The sequence below is a fragment of the Hyposmocoma kahamanoa genome, unplaced genomic scaffold (assembly GCF_003589595.1).
Source record: "Hyposmocoma kahamanoa isolate Upper Pololo Valley unplaced genomic scaffold, ASM358959v1 220, whole genome shotgun sequence".
Classification (NCBI taxonomy): domain Eukaryota; kingdom Metazoa; phylum Arthropoda; class Insecta; order Lepidoptera; family Cosmopterigidae; genus Hyposmocoma; species Hyposmocoma kahamanoa.
This window is the reverse complement of record NW_020653740.1, coordinates 6,661,875-6,682,713: the sequence shown is the minus strand read 5'-3', so window position 1 is coordinate 6,682,713 and position 20,839 is coordinate 6,661,875. Positions and strand designations below refer to the sequence as shown.

Sequence of the window (20,839 nt, the reverse complement as noted above, 5' to 3'; positions counted from 1 at the left end):
TAATTCAAAGGGATTTATCACCTCATACCATTATAATTACTCGACAAACTTACACACAAGGAAAAATAGTAGGTGTTGGTTGTAAATAAATCATTTTTGAAAATATTAGGCAACTTCGATCAAATAAGTTATACAATTTGTAATGTTGAATGTATAGCTAAAAATCCTACATAAGTGGTTTTATGTCTTTCAATAAAGATAACAGAGCTAAATGCCTTAGAACTAAGCGGCCATTTTCTGACTGTCGGATAGCGAATGTAAATTTGTATTATCAAGTAATTGTTGATCTTCAACCAAATTGGAAAATAAATTAGTTTCATTTGAAGAAAATATACTTATTTCATTGAAACATACATTGAATTATAGAAATATTCAACAGATAATAACAAGCAACGCTTTATGAGATAGGGATACCCCATTTGCATCTCGTTTTTCTTTTGTCTTATACTCTTACTAGAAAGATTTTCCAGGTGAAATAAAACAACGTATATTGTAACAGAATAACTGTATTTTTCTCTGTTACACTCATTTTAGACGTCATTCAAACAAAATATAAAAGAAAATCATAATCAAAACCGTCACTTATTTGTATGAAAAAGTTGAGTGAAATAGTGATGTACCGATGCCGATTGAGGTATCGATAAATCACGTACAAATGATGAACCATGCTACTAAATACTAAAAGTGAAAAAAAGAGACGAATGGGTACATAAAAGGTCTTACGATACAATATCGAAGTTTTTTTTGACAACTTATTATAAAATAATGAACTCCTGCACCACCAACACCAAACCAGATGCAATATATCATAATCATAATCATATAAACAAATTATTTCTTTTTTATCACGAGTGGTAAGGTCATATAATGTTATCACTCTCGTACATAAACTGTCTTACGATAATATATCGATAAATCGATATATTATCGATATATTATGGTCGATGCGTTATGGGCAGTATAATGATTATCGAAAAAACTCTGCTACTAGCCCATGAAACTAACTCGTCGGCTTGCTCCTCTTCCTCGTCGGTATCGCTGGCTCTGTAAAGAAAAGAAAGATACTATAGAATAAGAACATCTGTATACAAATATTGTGATAGTTTTGTACCTAATTAGAGCATAATAATACTTACACAACGTCTGATATGGGTTCTGGCCTCGCCATAGGAGCCAGAGTTCCGTCGCTCTGCACCACGAAAATATTACTTCCAGATAATAGCTGCAATGAAACAAAATTGTTATTACTAGCACAATATTTCAAAAATATCGTAACTACGACCTACATTTACATTAAAAAAAAAATGCAATTTACAATGTGAGACGCATGTACATATATTTTTTATCCTACCCTATACAACATTATCGCCTACACCTCTTGTTATGGTTAACTCAACCACTTATGCTCATAACGAAATTCTTTGAAATCAGTTTTGTTAACGTAAGTGGCATAAATCATAGCAAAAGTAAATGTGACCCTTCTTTGTTTCACCCCCACTTTGTAGTGAAACAAACAACACTCCAAAAAAAGGGTCGCGTCTGGCAGAGCAGGTAGCAAGGCAGGACAGAGTCACTCTTTGTTTTTCTGAAGTACTTTGCTAAAGAATTTGCACTAACTAAACAACTCTGATTCCCACTGGACCGTCTATTGGCACATTAAGATAAGCTTTGAAGTAACTGAGCATTTCATGACGGGAACACGGGCGGCCACACTGGATAGGAATGTGAATGAATGTTTATAATTTGGGCTGCGGATGCGGAGGTCCCGCGTTTGATTCCCGGCCGGGTCAACGTAGAAAGACTAACTTTTCCATATTGTCTTGGGTCTGGGTGTCAGTGGTAACTTCGTTGTTTCCGATTTCCATAACACAACTTATTTTAGCTACTTACTTTGGGATCAGAGCAACGTATGTGATATTGTCTAATATTTATTTATGCATATAAACATTACCTACGAACATATGTTTGAGTATAATATTATCTGTTACTCACGTTCAGTTGGTCGATTTGCGCTGCTAGGTCGCCCTCCTGTTCAATTTCCTCCTCAACGATCTCTTCATCTGACTCAGACTCCTCATCGTTGAGGATATCAATGAAATCATTGGGCACGCTTTCGTTTCCGGGGTTCCACATCTAAAAAACATATTAGCAGTACTGTATAAATTAAATACATACACAAAATCGTACCTTCCTCGGGTAGGCAGAGACCACAATTTACTACTATATAAATTATGTACAATAAACATTTTTACAATTATTTACTATAAAGTAACGGTACGGAATATTTTATCCATATTGTAGCGGCACTTATTATTTTTTAACAATTATACCTACCTTGTTAGATACTTGGTTATCGAATCTTAGAACAAAAAAGGAAAAATGAAAGTAACAATATTTTACACTTTTCGTTCACAGATTGTCTTATCGATGTCACCTATATCGACATGGAAGCACTATTGCGAATATGGCGTATAAAAATGGCGGTCATATTTTTGCAACATGTCAAATAAAAGCAGAAATTTACGAAATTTATTCGCTTTCGATCAGAAATATAGGCAGAATCCTATAAAAGGATGTTGCACTTGTATTATTATTACATATTATATACAACCAAATGTTTCTTTTAGTCAAATAACACATTATAAAGTATTTGAAACACAGAAAAAGTCGTACCGATAACTTTGAAAGTGAAAATACTTACGTATTACTGCACTCACAATTCATGTTATGATAGCATTACTTACGTAAAAGTCCAATGCATATTTTCTATTAGCAATCGGAACAAAATTCACTCACTTTTCACTTGAAAACACTTATTTGATAAACTCATACAACGCGCGCGAGCACTTCGTTCGCCGGGAATTTTCAAACTGATATAACTCGATACCACAAACAAAAGGTCACGAGTATTATACACCAAATGAAAGAGCACACCATCAGCTTTGTTTTCACGTACAAACCATCAATACTTACAAGGATTTGGCTACACCAAAAAAATCTTTTCAAATTGGTAGTGTATGCGTATGAATTCATACGCATGCTGAGCCTACGGTAGTAGAGCATTGTGCGTATGAAAACATACGCATGCTGAGTTTAAGGGTTAATACAAAATAAAAAAAATTATTATCAGCCAAGTGTCACTGTCAATTTAGCTGTCAAAACAATATGTAACTATTGGAACAAAATGCGGAACTAAGGAAATAGAAATGGAATAGAATGCGAAAATCATAATAATATTTCCTTAACTTCATCGTTCCATTGAACAGTTATATTGTAATTTAGAAATAAATTCTGTAACAAATATAAATTTCGTCCGATACTCATGTAGGTCGAAATAGTTACAATTAATGTCGTAGTTAATTGGTGTACTTATTTGTGCAATATTGATGATTCCACAATGTTTGAGACATGTTCGAAACAATGTATGCTATTCGGGACAGTGTGTTTGGGAGTGTAAGTAGGAATATGTATAATTTTTTAATTATTATTAAAAGCACCATATATGGCTACCACCCATCCATTGTTTTTTACTTTTACATTGCAGTTTGACGATAGTAGTGTTGATACTAGAATCACATTTAGCAGATACACTATCCAGCAGCCAGCGAATGAAAAACAAGACGTTCCATAATGAACACGACTGTGGGATACATGTGCCTTACACAATCATCAGTGAATGCCACCCTTGCTCAGGTACCAAACTAATTAACAATTGTATAAACCCGTAATGCGTAAAAGTGCATAGTCACACGAAAATAATTGTCTTACTTGATTGTAAAAGAGCAATTTGACTGTGTCACAACTGTGGAATTATAGTTTTTACAGCATATATTTGTAATGCTGCTTGATGTACCACATCCCAAGATCTTTAGACCTTAAAACTTTAATTTTAAGGCCTTGCATCGTGTTTGTGCTGTTGACTGTACATATTACTTTAGTAACTTTTACAGTCAACAGCACATTAGGCCATACACTTTAGTTTGAATATCACCTCCAGTGCTATGGAACGAATACGGCAATGAGTACATATGAGTGCATATGTATTATATGTGTAGTAATACTGCAAACATGATATATGTTTACTGTGTATTTATTTTTGAGAACAACATTCCAGAATATAAAAGAAAATAAAAGGCTTTTGGCTCCAATTACTTAATTGCATTTTGCGGAGTCGCTACCCTATGTCTTTGGGGTCCCAACAGTCCTCTCTCTCTCTTCCAGAGCAAAACCTAGTAGGTTCTTTAGACAAAATTTTACAGGAGAGCCAAAAAACAAATCAAGGTTACCCTTAAACAATTTTCCTTTTAATATAAAATATGCAGTTGTATTGGAAGTAGGGTAGGGGGACATAAAAATGGCTACACCTCATATATTACATATTTTATATCTCTTACTAACGTTGCATATTTATTTCATAACACAATGTTATTACCTTACTTGCGGACATCCTCATTTTATGAGTTTTAGAAAGATAATATTCAAACAAAGTTCGTAATAAAACTCTCCACGCTGTATCTATCATAGTTTTAGAGAAACTTAGAAAATCAAGAAAAATCCATAAAAACAATAAAATCAGATTATTTCCTTTCCTGTGACGGTTTTTCTTTAAATATTTCATGTTATGATAGAAAACTACTAAAAGCACCAATAAATCCAAAAAAAAATTTCAAGCTTTCCTAGACCAAAATAAATTTTTTTCTATATTTCGTTATTTTCTCAGAAGAATTTCTACATATTAGTATTTTTTTTCAATGCGGATATGTTAATTATAGTAATAAGTACTACCACAAAAAAAACCAGAAGCAACAAACAGAGGAGTTCAGAAATATTTAATTTTCAAATTTTCAGTGACAACTCCAGTTGTCACTGAACATTTATCCTGTCTGTAAAGCGCAATATTATATATTTATATCTTACTTTACTCACTTCTTAATTTTATTTTCTTCGAGGGGACTGGTGATACAGCGGAAGTGACCCTACCCTTCAATTCTAAAGTGGCACAACATATTACAGAGGCCATTTTTCGGACATTGGCATTCCAAAAACTTGTAGATCTGATCTGATTTAAAACAGTAGAATACAACTTCCAAATAGCCGTGATTTGTGATGTTTTTAGGTAATTTTAGTAAATAGAAGCATTTTATAATAATATCGTTAAATTTGAACAAAACTTAGCAAGTATTTAATAGTAAATATTTTTTACCCTCAATTTGGGCGTGAAACTTGAGTGCTTGTGTATTTCTGGGGTGAGCCGTACATGACCCTTGATTAAAGGTCGGAAAATTGGATACATATTGTACCTACAAGTATCTTGCTGACATGGAATGCGCTTTTGTATCGGGTACCGTGTTTTGACGAACTTACGAAGTCAAGTATAAAATTGAAGGAAAGTAAACGTTATAAAGCTTTTAACAGTTTTCAACCCCAGCCAATGCACCTTATATAGAAAGAGATAATTGTAAAATAATCTAAAGGTGCGAGCGAGATAGATATACGTGCTTGTGCCCGGCAGTGTGTTATTTTGCCTTAGTTGCAGAAATCCTCGTTATGTGTTTTTTTAAAAAGATAATACTCAAACAAAGCTCTAAATTAAACTCTCCTGGCTATATCTATCATAGCTGCTGAGATTCCTGGAGGAGCTTGGGTGGCACGAGTAGGACCCTGCACCCACCACACGCAAAATAGGCGCTTTGTCGTCGAGTTGCGGATACCAGCCCGTTGCACCAAGTACCAAGATCTATCATAGTCTTAGAGAAATCTAAAAAATCGAGAAATCCCACAGAGACCATAAAATCAGATTATCTCCTTTCCTGCAAATGACTTTTCATTAAATATTTCATGTTATGATAGAAAACTACTAAAAGCGCCAATAAGTCAAAAAATTAAAAAAATATGATAATAAATATCCATTGTTTTCTGAAGACTGTACATATTTGCATGTTTTTTAACGCGGATTTGTTAATTACAGTAATAAGTGCTACCATAAAAAATCTGCGACAAACACAAGAGACCAGAAATATTGAATTTTTAAATTTTGGGTTAGGATTGTCGAAATTTGGATTATTGAAAATTAACCTACTACTAAAACTAGCCTACATGAATTTGATTTTTGCCTCACTTGTGACAGTTCGTTTGATATGAAACTATCATTCTATGCGTTATTATTCTAAGATAAAACATTAATGTACAAGGACTCCGCCCTGTGGTAGCCTAGTGTTAGCTTAAAGTGATGTTTTTGATTGAAATACATTATAATTGTTAATTAATATATTTATTGCAAGTGAAATTTTAATGTTCTTTGTAGTTATTGTTTGTTAGACAACTAACTTTTTTCAATCAATGTAATAAATTACTTGTATTTAGTATGTTTTATCAGTGGTATTTTCTTTTCTAGACTTTGAAATCAAAAGCATGAGCATAGGAGTCTGTATGGAGACAAGCTACAAGGAAGTATTAAAGTGTAAAAATGGCGAAACTATAACTAAAAGGTGAGTTTCAATAATTTCCTTATTTTAGACACATATATATGCATTTAGCAACCAATATTAGGCTATGTAGTAAATGTTTTTTAAACACAGATCCGTAAGGAAATGACGTACCTAAAGTACATTTTCTCTGAGGCATAACCCTCGAGTCATATGGCTAGTTTTACATTTTTCTCTGCGCGCTTTATTCTAGCGTGAGCGTGACCATAATATTATAAAATAGACTAGACGTAAGAAGTCGTAATTTACTTAGCAACTTTCTCTGTCCGTAATCAAATGTGCTAAGCTTGGAGCTGTAGTTCTCCAGATCGAAAAATGGTCTCGCGAACAGTTTATTTCGTCGTTGGAAATTAATCCACTTTGTAACGTTTGCAATTTTGAGACGGGCGGCGAATAAATTTTTTTCCTAACTTTTTACCTGACTAAATTTCAAATACTCAATTATGGTCGCTGCTGTCCACACACGTTTTTTCTCTTCTTGTATTCGTCTTAATTATCTTAATTTTTATTTTAAGCAAATTATTACTTTTTTCAGTTGTCACAGAGTGCCGTATCTAGAAGAGCGAGCTTACTGGAAATTCACAATATGGTCTTTCGTGATTGGCTCTATTTCGTCCCTTGCAGTCATGTTGCGCATGAGAATCCTTAATCGTAAGGCACGGATAAGAGCTAGGCAAGTGCTGAGCAATGGGTCTATCAATTGAAATGTGACATGCAAAAATTAAGTATAATAAACTTAAAATATTTAGTATGTAGTTTGATTTTCCAATTTCCCGTAATCGTCATGTAATTATATGTTTTAACAAGTAGGCATGCTTTTTGTGTCGTAATTATTGATAGAAATAATAAAATATTCCTCTAGCTTTTGTAATTTACTCTATTTATGGCTGTTATAACATGAGGCAACTAAAGTTGAGGCTTTTGAATGCTCGTAAAGCTTTACTGCTGCCCGGCTAAGTGACAAATTTTTTTTTAAGATATCACAAAATATCATAACCCAGTTTTGGAATATTGAAATTGTTTGATTATATTTATTTAAGTTTGATAAGTCAAACACGTTAACTAATTTTAACTGTTTTTAAATGACAATTTTGCGCTTTATTTTTTGCTATTTAAAACGGTTATTTGACCATTTGTCACTTAGACGCGTTTTAGTTAGTGGATATCAGTTTAGGGGTCGTATTCTGAACTATACTCAACGCTCAAGTCAAGACTTGAATATGATTCAAAGCACTAGAAATCATACTCAAGTCCTTGCCATTAGGGTCGTATTTCCAATGCTTGAAATCATACTCAAGTCTGCTCAAATCCTGACTTGAGCATTGAGTACAGTTCTGGAATACGACCCTTAGACTGTTGACTCCACTTGCACTGCTTAGTTCCACTAGTAGGTCCAGCTAGCAGCTAGCGGTCTAGAGTTTTTATTATGCACTGCTTAATACGAGTGAACAGATTAGGTTTTGTGAGTACTTTTACCCCCACTTCTAATGTAAAAATATATCGTATCCACTTCTCGGAATTAATTCATACAAAATGGGCATTGTTTAGAATAATTTTGTTGAACGTACACAACATTTTTTTTAATATTTTAATTTAGATTTATATACTTAATATAAAATAAAATTTCAATTAATATGTGCCACAAGTTCTTTCCAAAGCCAGACCACATACATCCTGGTTAAATAAAAAGCCAACATATTATTATAATTTAAATATTAAATTAATTATCACTGTCGATTTATGTAATGATCAAACTGCTGTACTCAAGTTCATAATTTTAGTAACATTGGTTTGCTCACATAATTATAAATACACGGTCGTGTGCCAACAGTCAGTACGCCATCGCCAGTGCTCGAACCTGCCGATTTTTCGGTATTTCTACCGATTTGGCGCTTGTCCGACCGAAGCTTGCAAACGTGCAACCTGTGCCAAAAAAGGGAAGTAAAGTTGACCCTGTCAACTATAGACCTATCTCAGTCACTTCCATACTGTACAAGACTATGGAACGTGTACTCAACAACCGTCTCCTATCGTACCTTGAAGACAACGACCTCCTCAACAGTGATCGCCAGTACGGATTCCGACGAGGGCGATCTACTGGGGATCTTGTGTATGCCTGTCACATATGGAGCGAGGCTATAGAAAAACAAGGCGAAGCACTTGCAGTGTCTTTGGACATTTCTAAAGCCTTTGACGGGGTCTGGCACGCAAGCCTTTTAAGTAAGCTTCCCTCTTATGGACTTCCCACTGACCTTTGCAATTGGATCTCGGATTTCTTGAGCGAACGTTCGTATCAAGTGGTCTTAGAAGGCTACTCTTCCGAACATATGGCGATAGATGCCATTTCTGAGTTGAGTTCCTCAGGGTTCCGTACTGTCTGCAACTCTCTTTCTGCTGCATATCAATGATATGTTAATTCCAGGTACCTTCGCGTATGCTGATGACAGCACAGTTGTAGATAGGTACTTGACCAATGCAAGGGTCAGTGGAGAGGAAATCCTGTCTTGTCGACAGTCCATGGTTAGCCTATCTTGTCAAATTTAATGCTACCAAAACGCAGGCGTTATATCCATACCGATAGCCGACTGTCTCCAGCTTCTTGGAATGGACCTGTCGTCCAATTTGAACTTCGGCAGAAACATTGAATCCATGGCCAAAAACGCAGCAAAGAAGCTTGAGATCCTTTCCAGGGTGAGACGTTACTTTACACCGGGACAGTTGCTTCAGCTGTACCAAGCACAAGTCCGATCGTGCATGGAGTACCTACTGCTGCTACCTTTGCGATGGCTCTGCTACATATCAACTGGCCACTTTGGATTCAACTGACAACCGTGCCAAGAGGCTTATAGGTGACTCAGAATTAGTGGAGGCGAAGCTGCAGAGCCTTGAACACCGCCGTAGAGTAGTAGTGTATTGCCTGCTTATCGATATTTTACTGGATATATCACGGAGAGTGTGTGATGGAATTACACGATTTAATTCTGCTTTCCCCTTTCCATCACCGGGGGACTTGGCGTAGGCTTGGGTTCCACCCCTATGTTGCGGATATTCCAAAGATTCGCACGAAGCGTTACACATCCACATTTATATGGCGAACGGCTATGGAGTGGAATTCCCTGCCTGCAGACTTGTTCCCTGAACGTTATAACTTGGGTCTTTTCAAGGCGAGAGTGAATAGTCATTATTTAGGTGTGCATGCTCCATCGTTGACGTCATCGTCACTTTCCATCAGGTGAGATGGAGATGGATGAGATGGATTTCATAAAAAAAAAATTACCGAAATGGAACGATTTTTCTACGGTTTTTTTTTTAAAGTAAGTAATTTCTTCCGATTTTCAGCAATCCCAGTCGATACCCCTAGTTTTTTATCTTTTACAGGGATTCCCTACTGTTCAAACGTCGATCGATGTATAACCTAAACGATTTATTTGGGGAATACTCTTGTGTCCAAAAACTTACCATTGTAGGGGATTCCCTGAGCAAATTTGTAGTCTATATAAATAAGAATTCGGATTTCTTCTCTCATTTATTTTTAAATTTGATTGAAGTGGTTGGTTGTTAGGTTTGGTGTTCTCTCAATGAAAATGATAGGTAAGCCCGTCTAACTGTGAATAGTTTTAATATCATATATATGATATCATTACTGAGTTAAATACCATTCTTACTTTATAATATAGAAATATGTTATTTTTTGGATTTTTTTAATTTATTGATTTTAGTTTCAAATGTACAGATTTTACGTAGCAACCTTATCGATTTCGCATTTGGATGAATTTCACTTTCCGAATTTCAATGGCACGTTTTGAGTGATTTTTGTAAAACCCTGTTTTTTGTTTTAACGTGCCAAATAAGTTCAAACAATGTCAATCATTATTGTGAAGTAAAATACAACAAAAAACGATATTTTAGGTCATACGAATGAGATTGCAGGAACACGAATGATTTTCTCATAAACATAAAAGAGAGGCACAGTCATGAGAAATTATTATTACAACACACATTTTGACGTTGACAAAAGAACATTTAACATGTAACAAATATTTTAATGTCACTTCTTGTATCAAAATCCTTCTCATCCGTGTAAGCCCATCTATAATGTAATAAATAAATAAATCTAAATAAGTATTTTGATAATATCATATAAACTTTATTGTACATCAATATATCATTATCATAATCATCATTATCATCAGCACCATTACCATTCATATCATCATCACAATCATCATCTACTCATCACCTGCCTCTGTGGCCGAACGGTTACCATGCCGGACTGCCACGCAGAGGTCCCAGGTTCGATTCCTACATTCATTTCTCTCGTGAGTTTGGGTGTAATTCGTGGTTGTCTATTTGTGTCCACGGCACCCGCGACACAGGGTTTCCCTAGTGCGGGGCTATATTGAGTGTGTGTGCTATTATTATCATCATCATCACCATCATCAACATAATCACCACCATCGTCATCACCAACACCATCATCACCACGGTCATCACCACCATTATCTATCACCCTCTAATTGTTATATTTAAAGTAAATGTTTTGGCTTAAAGCAACTATCAGCATCAAAGTAGTCAAGAATGAGAGCGACAAGAATGATATTTGGATACATTTTTAGTTTTTATTTAGTTCTTTGTCTATTTGATGTACAATAAAGTTTATAAGATTATTACTTAATTCTTATTTAGATAGATTGCTTTACATAAATAAGAACGATTTAGTCACTGCTGCTGCGCTGAAATTGGTATTTAAGTCGATTTTTTGCTAAAACGGAGATGCACAGGTTACTTCACTGTGTACACTGCAATCCGACAGGAGCCCTTTCTCACGTGTACGAAGGGTAAAGGTGATGCGGTATGAACTTTTGTTATTAGGAGGCTTTTAGTTGAATTAACACTAATGATAAGAAAAATTTAAACACCTTTTGTATTCCCAAGAAAACATATTTGTTTATAATAAATTGGAAAATTACGGTATGTATTCGATGTGAAATTTATTAGCTTATTTTCGATGGAAAATATTGCGCTTTCCACAAGTGTATAATTTTATTTCTTCTTTTCTTAAAATTAGGGAGACGTGGAACCGGCTCTCATGAATGAGAAATTAACCACTTTTTAAATTTCATTTATTACTGTGGCGTAGTAAAGTAGTATTTTTATATGTAACATAGACCAAGTAAACAAGCAATCATATTAAATAAATAATGCTTAGTATGCATATAATAATATAAAAGTTATTGATTGGGACACATTTTTTGAGGTTATCTGAAAACGACCCATTTTGACTTTCGAGACCACTGCAGTACGCGGAATTCCGTAAACTTGATCTCGGTCCGCCATTACATTTTCGCTTTGTACGCTATGGTCGCGTCAATTATAGTCATAGTATATACCATTTATTGATTTTTGTTGTACAAAACGCCCTAAAGCTATTATTATTACATTCCAACATAAACTCTGTAAAGGGCAATGCAATTAACTTATATTTCTATACTAATATTAATAATACAAATAGATACACATAATATCGTGTACTTTTACCATTGACTTACAAATAAATAAGTCAATGACTTTTACTATCAAAATACTCCTTTAAGTCATAGAAACAGTTCGACAGCAAGTAACTTTTCAGAGTTTTTGCGAACACGTAATTTATTTTCAATGTTTCTTATTATTCTAAGAGGTATTTTGCTATAAACTTTTATTGCCATATTGTGTGCACCTGAGCTAACAATATCTAAATTTGTAAAAGAACTAATCAGCAACATAAGGATTATCACTTTCTTGTTCAAATAAGTGCCTGTATTTTCTTACAAACTTACAAATTTCAAGACATAATATATTGAATACGAAGTTAAAACGTTTAAACTCCAAAATATGGTCTTCAAGTATCTGTTTCCGTTATGTTTACTGTCATGTATTTCTTCTGCAGAGTAAAGAGGTTGCTGGCATGAGCACTATTACCCCACAAAATGACACCATAAGTTAGACAAGAAAGTGGGCTAACCCCGATTCGTCCCCTAGTTTGCCACCCTAGAGGTGGAATATATCCTTCAAATTTAAATGGGACCAATACTGAGGTACCCTCTTTCCAAAAAAAAAAAGAAAAATCAACATCGGTTCACAATTAATATTTGTTGTGTTATCGCGTAACCTACCTACATACAAAAAAAAATACAGGCGAATTGAGAACCTCCTCCTTTTTCTTAAGTCGGTTAAAAATTAAACCGTCATAACTTGCAATAATATGTATTGATAGGATTACACTTTCAATGATATGCGATATGTCAACTGTTTAAATTATTTAATTTTTTTGTTGAATTGATATTTACTAAATAATTATTATACATATAATTACTCCACTAGTTTGTTATAATTATAAATACAAAGATCGAACACTTAAAAAAATTTCCTTCGATTCGGCCGAGTTCGAACCAACGTCTTCTAGCAAACCATGACAGAAGTTATACCAACTAAGCTACGGAACGAACTAGCTGACCTCACGAATTTGGTTTATCAACAATTTTTTAGGCGTAGCGCCATCTATGAAAGTATTTCATCACCCAATTAGATACCTTTACAGCTACCATCCCCGGCTAGAGATTCACTGTATTCAAATTTTTTGTTGAATTGATATTCAATTATTTTTTATGTAAAATTACTCAACTAGTTTGTTATAATTATTAATACAAAGATCGAACACTTAGAAAAAAATCCTTCGAGCCGGCCGGATTCGAACCGACGACTTCTTCTAGCAAACCGTGCCAGACGCTATGCCAACTAGGCCACGGAACGAACCAGCGGACCTCACGAATTTATCTATGTGCTTGTCGTATCTTTGTATTTGGTTTTTCAACGACTTTCACCATAGCGTTAGCGTAGACTAGCTTAAATTATATCATCATCATCATGTCAGCCGAAAGACGTCCACTGCTGAACATAGGCCTCCCCCAAAGATTTCCAAACCAGCCGACCGGACGCACGTGCATCCATCGGTTACCAGGTCATCCGTCCATCTAGTAAGGGGCCGTCCCACTGAACGAATTTAAATTATATTAACAGTTTGAAACTACGACCTACGACCACGAGCGACTACGAATCATTATCTAGATTTTATACTGTATCAAATTATGAATAAGTGAGTTTTGGCGATTGCGGTTCTGGGGGTCTACTCCTAGTAAAAACAATACTTAGACGCAAGATGGGAATGGAGATTCGTGCTTTACACGGTCTTTTCATTTAGTCGAGTATAACATAATTGACAGTAATTGTTTCGAACGGAGAACGGGGATTAGACTCCCTGATAATAATCAAAGTAATCGAGGCAGGCACTTCCATTGTTTTTTCTTCGTGGGTTTAATTTATCATTATTACTTGCTGATTTAACTTCATGGTTGTCAATTACGTCGCTAGAAGTCGCAAGTTGTTCCTTCCGGAACTTTGATCACGTCATTTCTAATAATTAAATAGTCGTACGTAGTCCATAATATTCATTCAATTTTGCTATTTAATAAGTTGATTATTAAATACTGATAATATGTAACGATATTTAAAATATTGTAGTTGTAACTAATCCTTTATTCAAATTTGCAATGTGTAATAATTCATCCTGAGTTCCTATTTTATCATTACTGACAGTTGAAGCAAGACCTAAAAGTACCTCATGCTTTGCCCAAGTGGAGGACGGATCTGGACACCTCGACATCAAAATGACGACATGAGTCCATAAATTTCTTACTCTCACTTGTTAAAACTAAAATCATTGGGAATATAAGTTCTTGAAAATCCTGCTGGACCAACTTGTAGAATCAACACAGTCCGCAAGGTAAATAATGAAGATATAAATAAGCATTATTTATTAATCAAACAATAATTTTAATAATTCACATATAATTGTAACGTTAACACTGTTACCTAACAATCTATAACACTGTTTATTAGAAGTATTCTTAGGAAAAGTATAATATTTTGGAAACGACATTAAAGACAACACTTCGTTTGGTGTAAAGAACCGCAACTTTAAATCTCTTAAACAATCAACAAATTCTGCGCTACCTACTTTAAATGTATTTGCTTTTTCATAACATATTTTAACTATTTCTGGGCTGGCTTCAGTAAATACAGATCCAGTACCTTCAACATAATTCGAATAGGCTTTTGTAAAACAACAAGAACGTCGCGAGTTTCTGTAACAAATGTCGAATATATTTCCACGCTTCAAATGTTTATCAGGTACAAGAAACTTGTCTGTTTGACAATTCTCTAGAATTGTTTCTATAGAATATGGTTCACCATAATTGGTAGAAAGAGTGTCCATCTGAAATTCAAAGAATACATGTTAGTTTATTTAGTATATTTTTAGTGTTGCGAAAATAGCCCTTCACACCATACCATAATTATTTACAAAAGTAATTTTGTGTAGTGCAAATTAAAGCTTTTATTTTATAAGTAAAGCTCTAGGTACTCAAAGATTTACACTTTTTTTTTATTTTGCAATTATTAATTATACGAATATAAATTAATTATAAATATAATTATTTTTAATTGCAATGATTAGTTATGTCCTTGGTTTTTTACCACTACATTTTTTAATGAATTTATACCAATTTTTATTTTTTATGTACTTAACTATAGTCTGTGTCAAGAGGCCTTTGCCTGGAAGTGGGACCCACTATTAGATCAAATTACGAAAGATACTTACAATACCATCTTTTGTTTTAAAATTCCAAGTTGAGTTTCTTCTGGCAATACAATAGTATCTAAGCCTGGAGTTAGGGACACCAACAGTGGACGGACTCAGTAGAAACTCTTGATAATTAAACTTGCATTCTTTTAGTTTATCAATAAATATATCTCTTACAGAGGAACATTCAAATCCTTTAACATTTTCCATAAGAATATATTCAATACATTCTAATTTCTTTAAAATACTTATCAGGTATTGGAATGAATTAGTTCTAGAGTCATTTTCATCCAAGTACTTGCCATTTCTTGTAAACGGTTGGCATGGCGGTGACATTAAAATAGTGTTTACATTTAATTTATTTATTTCTCTAGCACTTAGTGATTGGATATTTCGATTTAGAAGGTTCGTTTGAGGAAAGTTGTGTGCGTATACTTTGTTAGCAACTGTGTTTATATCAACGGCTGCTACTATTTCACCAGGTAACTTTGATTCTGAAAAAAGGCAGATTAAAAGTTTATTTATTTCATTTCAAAAATAGAATTGTGTTTATATAAAAATATTACCATTCCAAGCACAGTGCATGCCTCCGATCCCGCTGTAAAGTTCTAATGTCTTGTAAAACATGTTGAGGATTATAAGGATTAGGAAGGAATTCTTATAGAAAGAAACGAACTATAAAACTGTCCACTTATTTTGAAGGAATGATAATAGATAATGACTGATTTTTTACAGTTTGAGATTTTGTTGTTGGGGTTAAAATAAATTAAAACTTAGAATAAATGTCATACATACAGGCACAAATTAGAAAGAACCACAAACCCACTAGAGGTGGGTGATAAATAACGTCACGATGAAAAAATCACGATGGTCCGCCGCCAAACAGTATCACTGTGTCTCGTTCCGAAGGAACGACGTACCAAAATCACATAGGTCCTCCGTTCCAATAGCTATCCCCGTCACGACATACGTATTTGATACAATGCGCGATCTCCGTTCCGTGGTGACTGAGCGCGCCACTCATTGTAGTTCTCTTCAAATCGGGCCATTTCGGCGATGGGAGTGAATGAAATAGGATGACTTTCTTTGCTCACTCAGAAGGGTCGTAGGTACTACTAGAAAGGGCGGATGAAAAAAATCTGCAGCAGTAATTATAAACCTATTTATGAACAAAGTAAAATATTTTTGTATATTTGTTTTATTATAGGAAGAGTTGGTATTTTATATGTACCGGGTGTAACAGAAAGGTGTGGTCATATTAAAGGACCCAAATGTACACTTGATTTAGACCCTGTGTGCAAAATATCAAATAAAAATAAGTGACTTTTAATGTTGATATAAGTTTAATTATGATTGTATAAATAGTGATTGTCCGAAACAACCACTGCGTCACAACTCTATTGCTAGTTACGTTACTACGACTTCACAAATTCATTCATGAAACCTGGGCGGCCGCAAGCGGGGCGAACAGCTGACTACAATTGAAATGCCATTGTAAAAACATGATTTGAATATGTTGATAATACGTTAATATTAAGTAACAAAATCTTTAAATACCTAGAAAAATCGAATCATTTCTAACAATATTATTTTATGCCATACCTAGGTACGCGTACGTATTTATTTACATACAATTTAAAGAATATTTATTTACTTATTAAGCCCGTAGTTACGCACGCCTTCATCGTATACACATTCTACATAGTTTAGTATTAATACATTTATTTACGACAATTTTACAATGGTGGATACTTTTTTAATTGGTACTTACCTACTGTTCAATTCATACACGTTTTAATGAATTTCCTACGAATTGTAATTCACTGTTGTACAATGTACGAAATATTGACTTGTTTACGATAATTTTGAATAATAAGCACAATCACTGCACGCACTGCTGGCACATTTCACACATTTACAGGTAAGGTTCAAAATGCCGACCTCCATGCAATATGCATATGTCCGTGTGTCGGTACAGAGACTGCTCTACTCTTTGAAGCATCTGCCGAGTGATTTGACTAAATGCCATTTCGATCCGCTGCCTCATTTCTTCTGCGCTTTCACAGGACTCCGCATAAACAATATTTTTTATATGATCCCATAAAAAAAATCGAGCGGTGTCAAGTCTGGGGACCGCGCTGGCCAGGGTGCAGGACCTCCCCGTCCAATCCACTGCGGGAAACGGTCGTTCAGATGGGAACGTACATTTCGAGCAAAATGTGCGGGTGGTCCATCGTGAGACTCGAACGTCATCCAAGTCTTCTGTTAGGAATCTTAAATAATTGGCCCCGTTCAGACTTGCCGGCAAAAACACTGGACCGATGACGGCACAACCTATTATACCAGCCCACACGTTAATCCGCCACTGGTGTTAAAAATTTGATTCCCTTGATACGCGGGGATTCAAATGAGTCCAAAAATGTTCATTATGCATATTGATAATGCCCGCACGCGTAAATGACGCCTCGTCTGTCCACAGTACCGACGAAGCGAAGTCGGGAGACCTCCCAATCTGGTCGCGGTCGTAAACGTAACGGAACGTGGATCATAGTCCGCTTGTAACAGCTCCTGCGTTCTTTGAAAATGGTATGGGTGCTGGCCATCATCCCGTAGCACACGCCACACACTCATATGGTTCACACCACCAAAGGCTGCTGCAGCACGACGAGTACTTGTCTTTGGATTGCCGAGAAAATGTTCCAAAACATCTGCCTCGAATTCTGGGTCTCGTGAACTCGGCCGGCCTTCAGAACTGGAACCACGGAACGATCCACTATTATGAAGTCTCATAACCATCTTCCTGAAGCATTCCAGTTTAGGAAATGGTCGACGTCGATTTTCTGGGACGCCATCAATAAACTTTGCCCAATAAATTTGGCGAGGCTGGCGCAAGCTCCCATCGGCTGCGCCTACGCACAACATCATCTCATTGTAATCACTATTGCTTAAGCGTGACATAGTTTAAATAAACACAAAAACGAGACACAAACAAAACGATGACACCTATTTAGTCCTCACAACGCAAACGGCAATTACAGACTGTTACAAAAAATAAAAAAATAGTGCCTCTGCCTCAGCGGCGGCACATCAAAGGACGCCGACTGAAACGCAAATTTTGGAATATAGGGTAACGTTTTCATAATGTACCTACAGGGTGAAATTAAAATTATTACCATCCTTTTAAAATAAGACCCTTCTCATGATACAAATTACATCATTACATACACATTAAACGAATACCTATATCCTACGTATCTACGACCTTCAACGTTGCACTGCATACGCTTTTGTTTGTAAACATAACTCTGACCATCACCCGTACCACTTCCACACAACGCAAGAACTGACTGGGTGATTACGGATATACTGCACTAAGGAGGCAGTCACCCATCGGAAACCCACGACGTTCGAAACGAAAGCCTAACACACTAACCACTACACCATGGAGGCAGTCGACTATAGGAATCAAATCCACGACCTCCGAAACGAAAGCCTAACACTCTAACCACTACACCATAGAGGCAGTCGACTATGGGAATCAAATCCATGACTTCCGAAAAGAAAGCCTAACGCTCTAACCACTAGACTATGGAGGCAGTCGACTATGGGAATCAAATCTACGACATCCAAAAAGAAAACCTAACGCTCTAACAACTACACCATAGAGCCAGTCAACTATGAGAATCGAATCCACGACCTCCGAAACGAGTCTAACATTAACCACTACTCCACATCACGATGTATAAAATCAAATGCTGGCGGCGAAAATCAAAGGTGATATTTTTGCCGCTAAAGTTGCCGCCAAAGGCTTGCAACTTCGCTACGATTACGTATCGCGTACGCAAGGCGACTAATCTTGATACTTTGTTTATTTAGGTAAGATTTTTTTATGGTTTTACACTATTGCTAATTTAAACTATTCTAAAATGTTTCTTTAGATGAGTAGATATTATTAGGAAGTAAGAGCCTTAATAGGTTCAACGATGTTAATTATTTTTAATTTCACCATGTAATAAACCCATACACAGAAAGTTGTCGTGTGTAGATAAGTCAAATTAAGCGTAAACCTGTTGTTAGAAACATGTGCTCAGCAATAGACGTATGTAAGTTAGTAAAGTACTATTTTTTGCACAAGGTTTAGTCCACTACACTTGCATAGTAAGTACTAGTTGGAGACTTGACATTTTCGCATCTTTGAAGATTTCGGCAATTATCTCCGAAATGCAAGTTTTCTCACGATATTTTCATTTCCAAGCAAGTGATGAAAATTATAATAATTAATTCGTGGTCAACGATCAAAACTAATTTCTTGACGTTTGCCGACCTTCAGGTTGCACCTTTACGATGAAAGTGTCCCAATACAAAATTTCAACTTTTTGGGAATACGCAAAATAAGATTCAAGTTGTGACATTTTCATATTATTTTATTTATTACTCTTGAAGTACTAAAGGTGATGGCCTTATTAGTCTTTGAAAATAATGAGGAAAAATGGAACTTTACAACTGAAAATTGTTTCTGATCATTTTAATGTTGAACAATTTAAAAACATAATTTACAAAAACTAGTCGCCAATAGGTCTTTTTTTAACGATTTTTTGTTATCATTTAACGTATTAAGAATTAAGTCTTTTTAATGTTCATCAGCTAAGCAAGATGTCATAACCCTTGATATTGTTTTGTGATCCCTGTTTCACAATTAAAAAAGAAGAAAGTCCACGAAACAAAAAAGTCAGTCCCTTTAAAAAGTAAGTTAATAAAAAAATATTTTTTTTTTTAAATATTAAGCGACGGGTCGAACAAGTCGTGTACCCGGTGGAAAGCATCACGCATGTCCATAACAGTAGCACTGCCGCTCGAAGGTTACTGTTACGGCGTCCATCTCTCTGAGACATAGTTGACAAGTCCCATGTGCCTGTAATTTCACCAGCACCCTTACCCTTCAAAACTGTAACACGGTAAAGTGGCAGTACTACCCTGGACGAACTCACAAGGAGCTCTACTGCTACTAGTGATTTTTGAATATGATTTTCGGAACGAAAATGGCTCAAATGCTAATCCGTCACTGGCAGCGTGTTGTCTTTGCAAATGCAGATTCAACAATAAATGCGGCGTTAATATCTCGACGCGGGAGTAGAATTTTTAAACTGAAAGAACAAAATGAAAGGGACCTTTATGAATCACTGCTATTCGAGCTTTAATTGCACAATTTCATCTTCACCACAGTGTGACTAATGTAACAAAATATTTTTTTAAGATGGTTTTACGGTATAAACTCATTTTTAAATTTTTTGATTTGGGTCACTTTCATTGTAAGGGTGCGAAGTATTAGTCGGATGATTGCGTCATATTGCGTCATGCGTTAGAAGAAACATACCGACTGATTCACTAGCTGCCATGCGTTAGAACAGTACCGGCGGATAGACAGAGACAAATTTCATTCATTAAAATACAATAGATGAATGCGTATTATTACATATGATATGGTAAAAAGAAAAGAGATAACTTTAAATATGTGTTTTTTAGAGGACATTAGTTTTATTAATGGATATTAAATGGAAATTTGTGTATTTTGTATGTTTGAAGATATGAAGTTAACGAAATCATATTACGTTATTATGTACTAAGTTTTAAATAATAGTTTTATTATGAAGTAGTGTATTTTGGCAAAGTAATC

The 20,839-nt window shown here is 35.2% G+C and overlaps 3 protein-coding genes across 3 annotated transcripts; 1 reads left to right on the top strand and 2 right to left on the bottom strand.

Annotated features, from left to right (window-relative positions):
- Window positions 1-713: 713 nt before the first annotated feature.
- On the bottom strand, window positions 714-2,620 carry LOC113228015. The gene is made up of 3 exons (XM_026461143.1): window positions 1,993-2,620; window positions 1,137-1,222; window positions 714-1,044 (listed from the first exon to the last, which is right to left on the bottom strand). Exons 1-3 carry the CDS (start codon window positions 2,131-2,133, stop codon window positions 936-938), a joined length of 336 nt encoding a protein of 111 aa, XP_026316928.1. The 5' UTR covers window positions 2,134-2,620; the 3' UTR covers window positions 714-935.
- Window positions 2,621-3,216: 596 nt separating this feature from the next.
- Window positions 3,217-7,222, top strand: LOC113227998 (protein JTB). Its single transcript, XM_026461113.1, has 4 exons — window positions 3,217-3,453; window positions 3,545-3,693; window positions 6,395-6,488; window positions 7,021-7,222. The coding sequence occupies exons 1-4, from the start codon at window positions 3,398-3,400 to the stop codon at window positions 7,187-7,189; spliced, it is 468 nt and encodes a 155-aa protein (XP_026316898.1). The 5' UTR covers window positions 3,217-3,397; the 3' UTR covers window positions 7,190-7,222.
- Window positions 7,223-14,331: 7,109 nt separating this feature from the next.
- LOC113227981 (tRNA (cytosine-5-)-methyltransferase) lies at window positions 14,332-16,009 on the bottom strand. The gene is made up of 3 exons (XM_026461094.1): window positions 15,732-16,009; window positions 15,184-15,659; window positions 14,332-14,799 (listed from the first exon to the last, which is right to left on the bottom strand). The coding sequence occupies exons 1-3, from the start codon at window positions 15,790-15,792 to the stop codon at window positions 14,341-14,343; spliced, it is 996 nt and encodes a 331-aa protein (XP_026316879.1). The 5' UTR covers window positions 15,793-16,009; the 3' UTR covers window positions 14,332-14,340.
- Window positions 16,010-20,839: the final 4,830 nt, after the last annotated feature.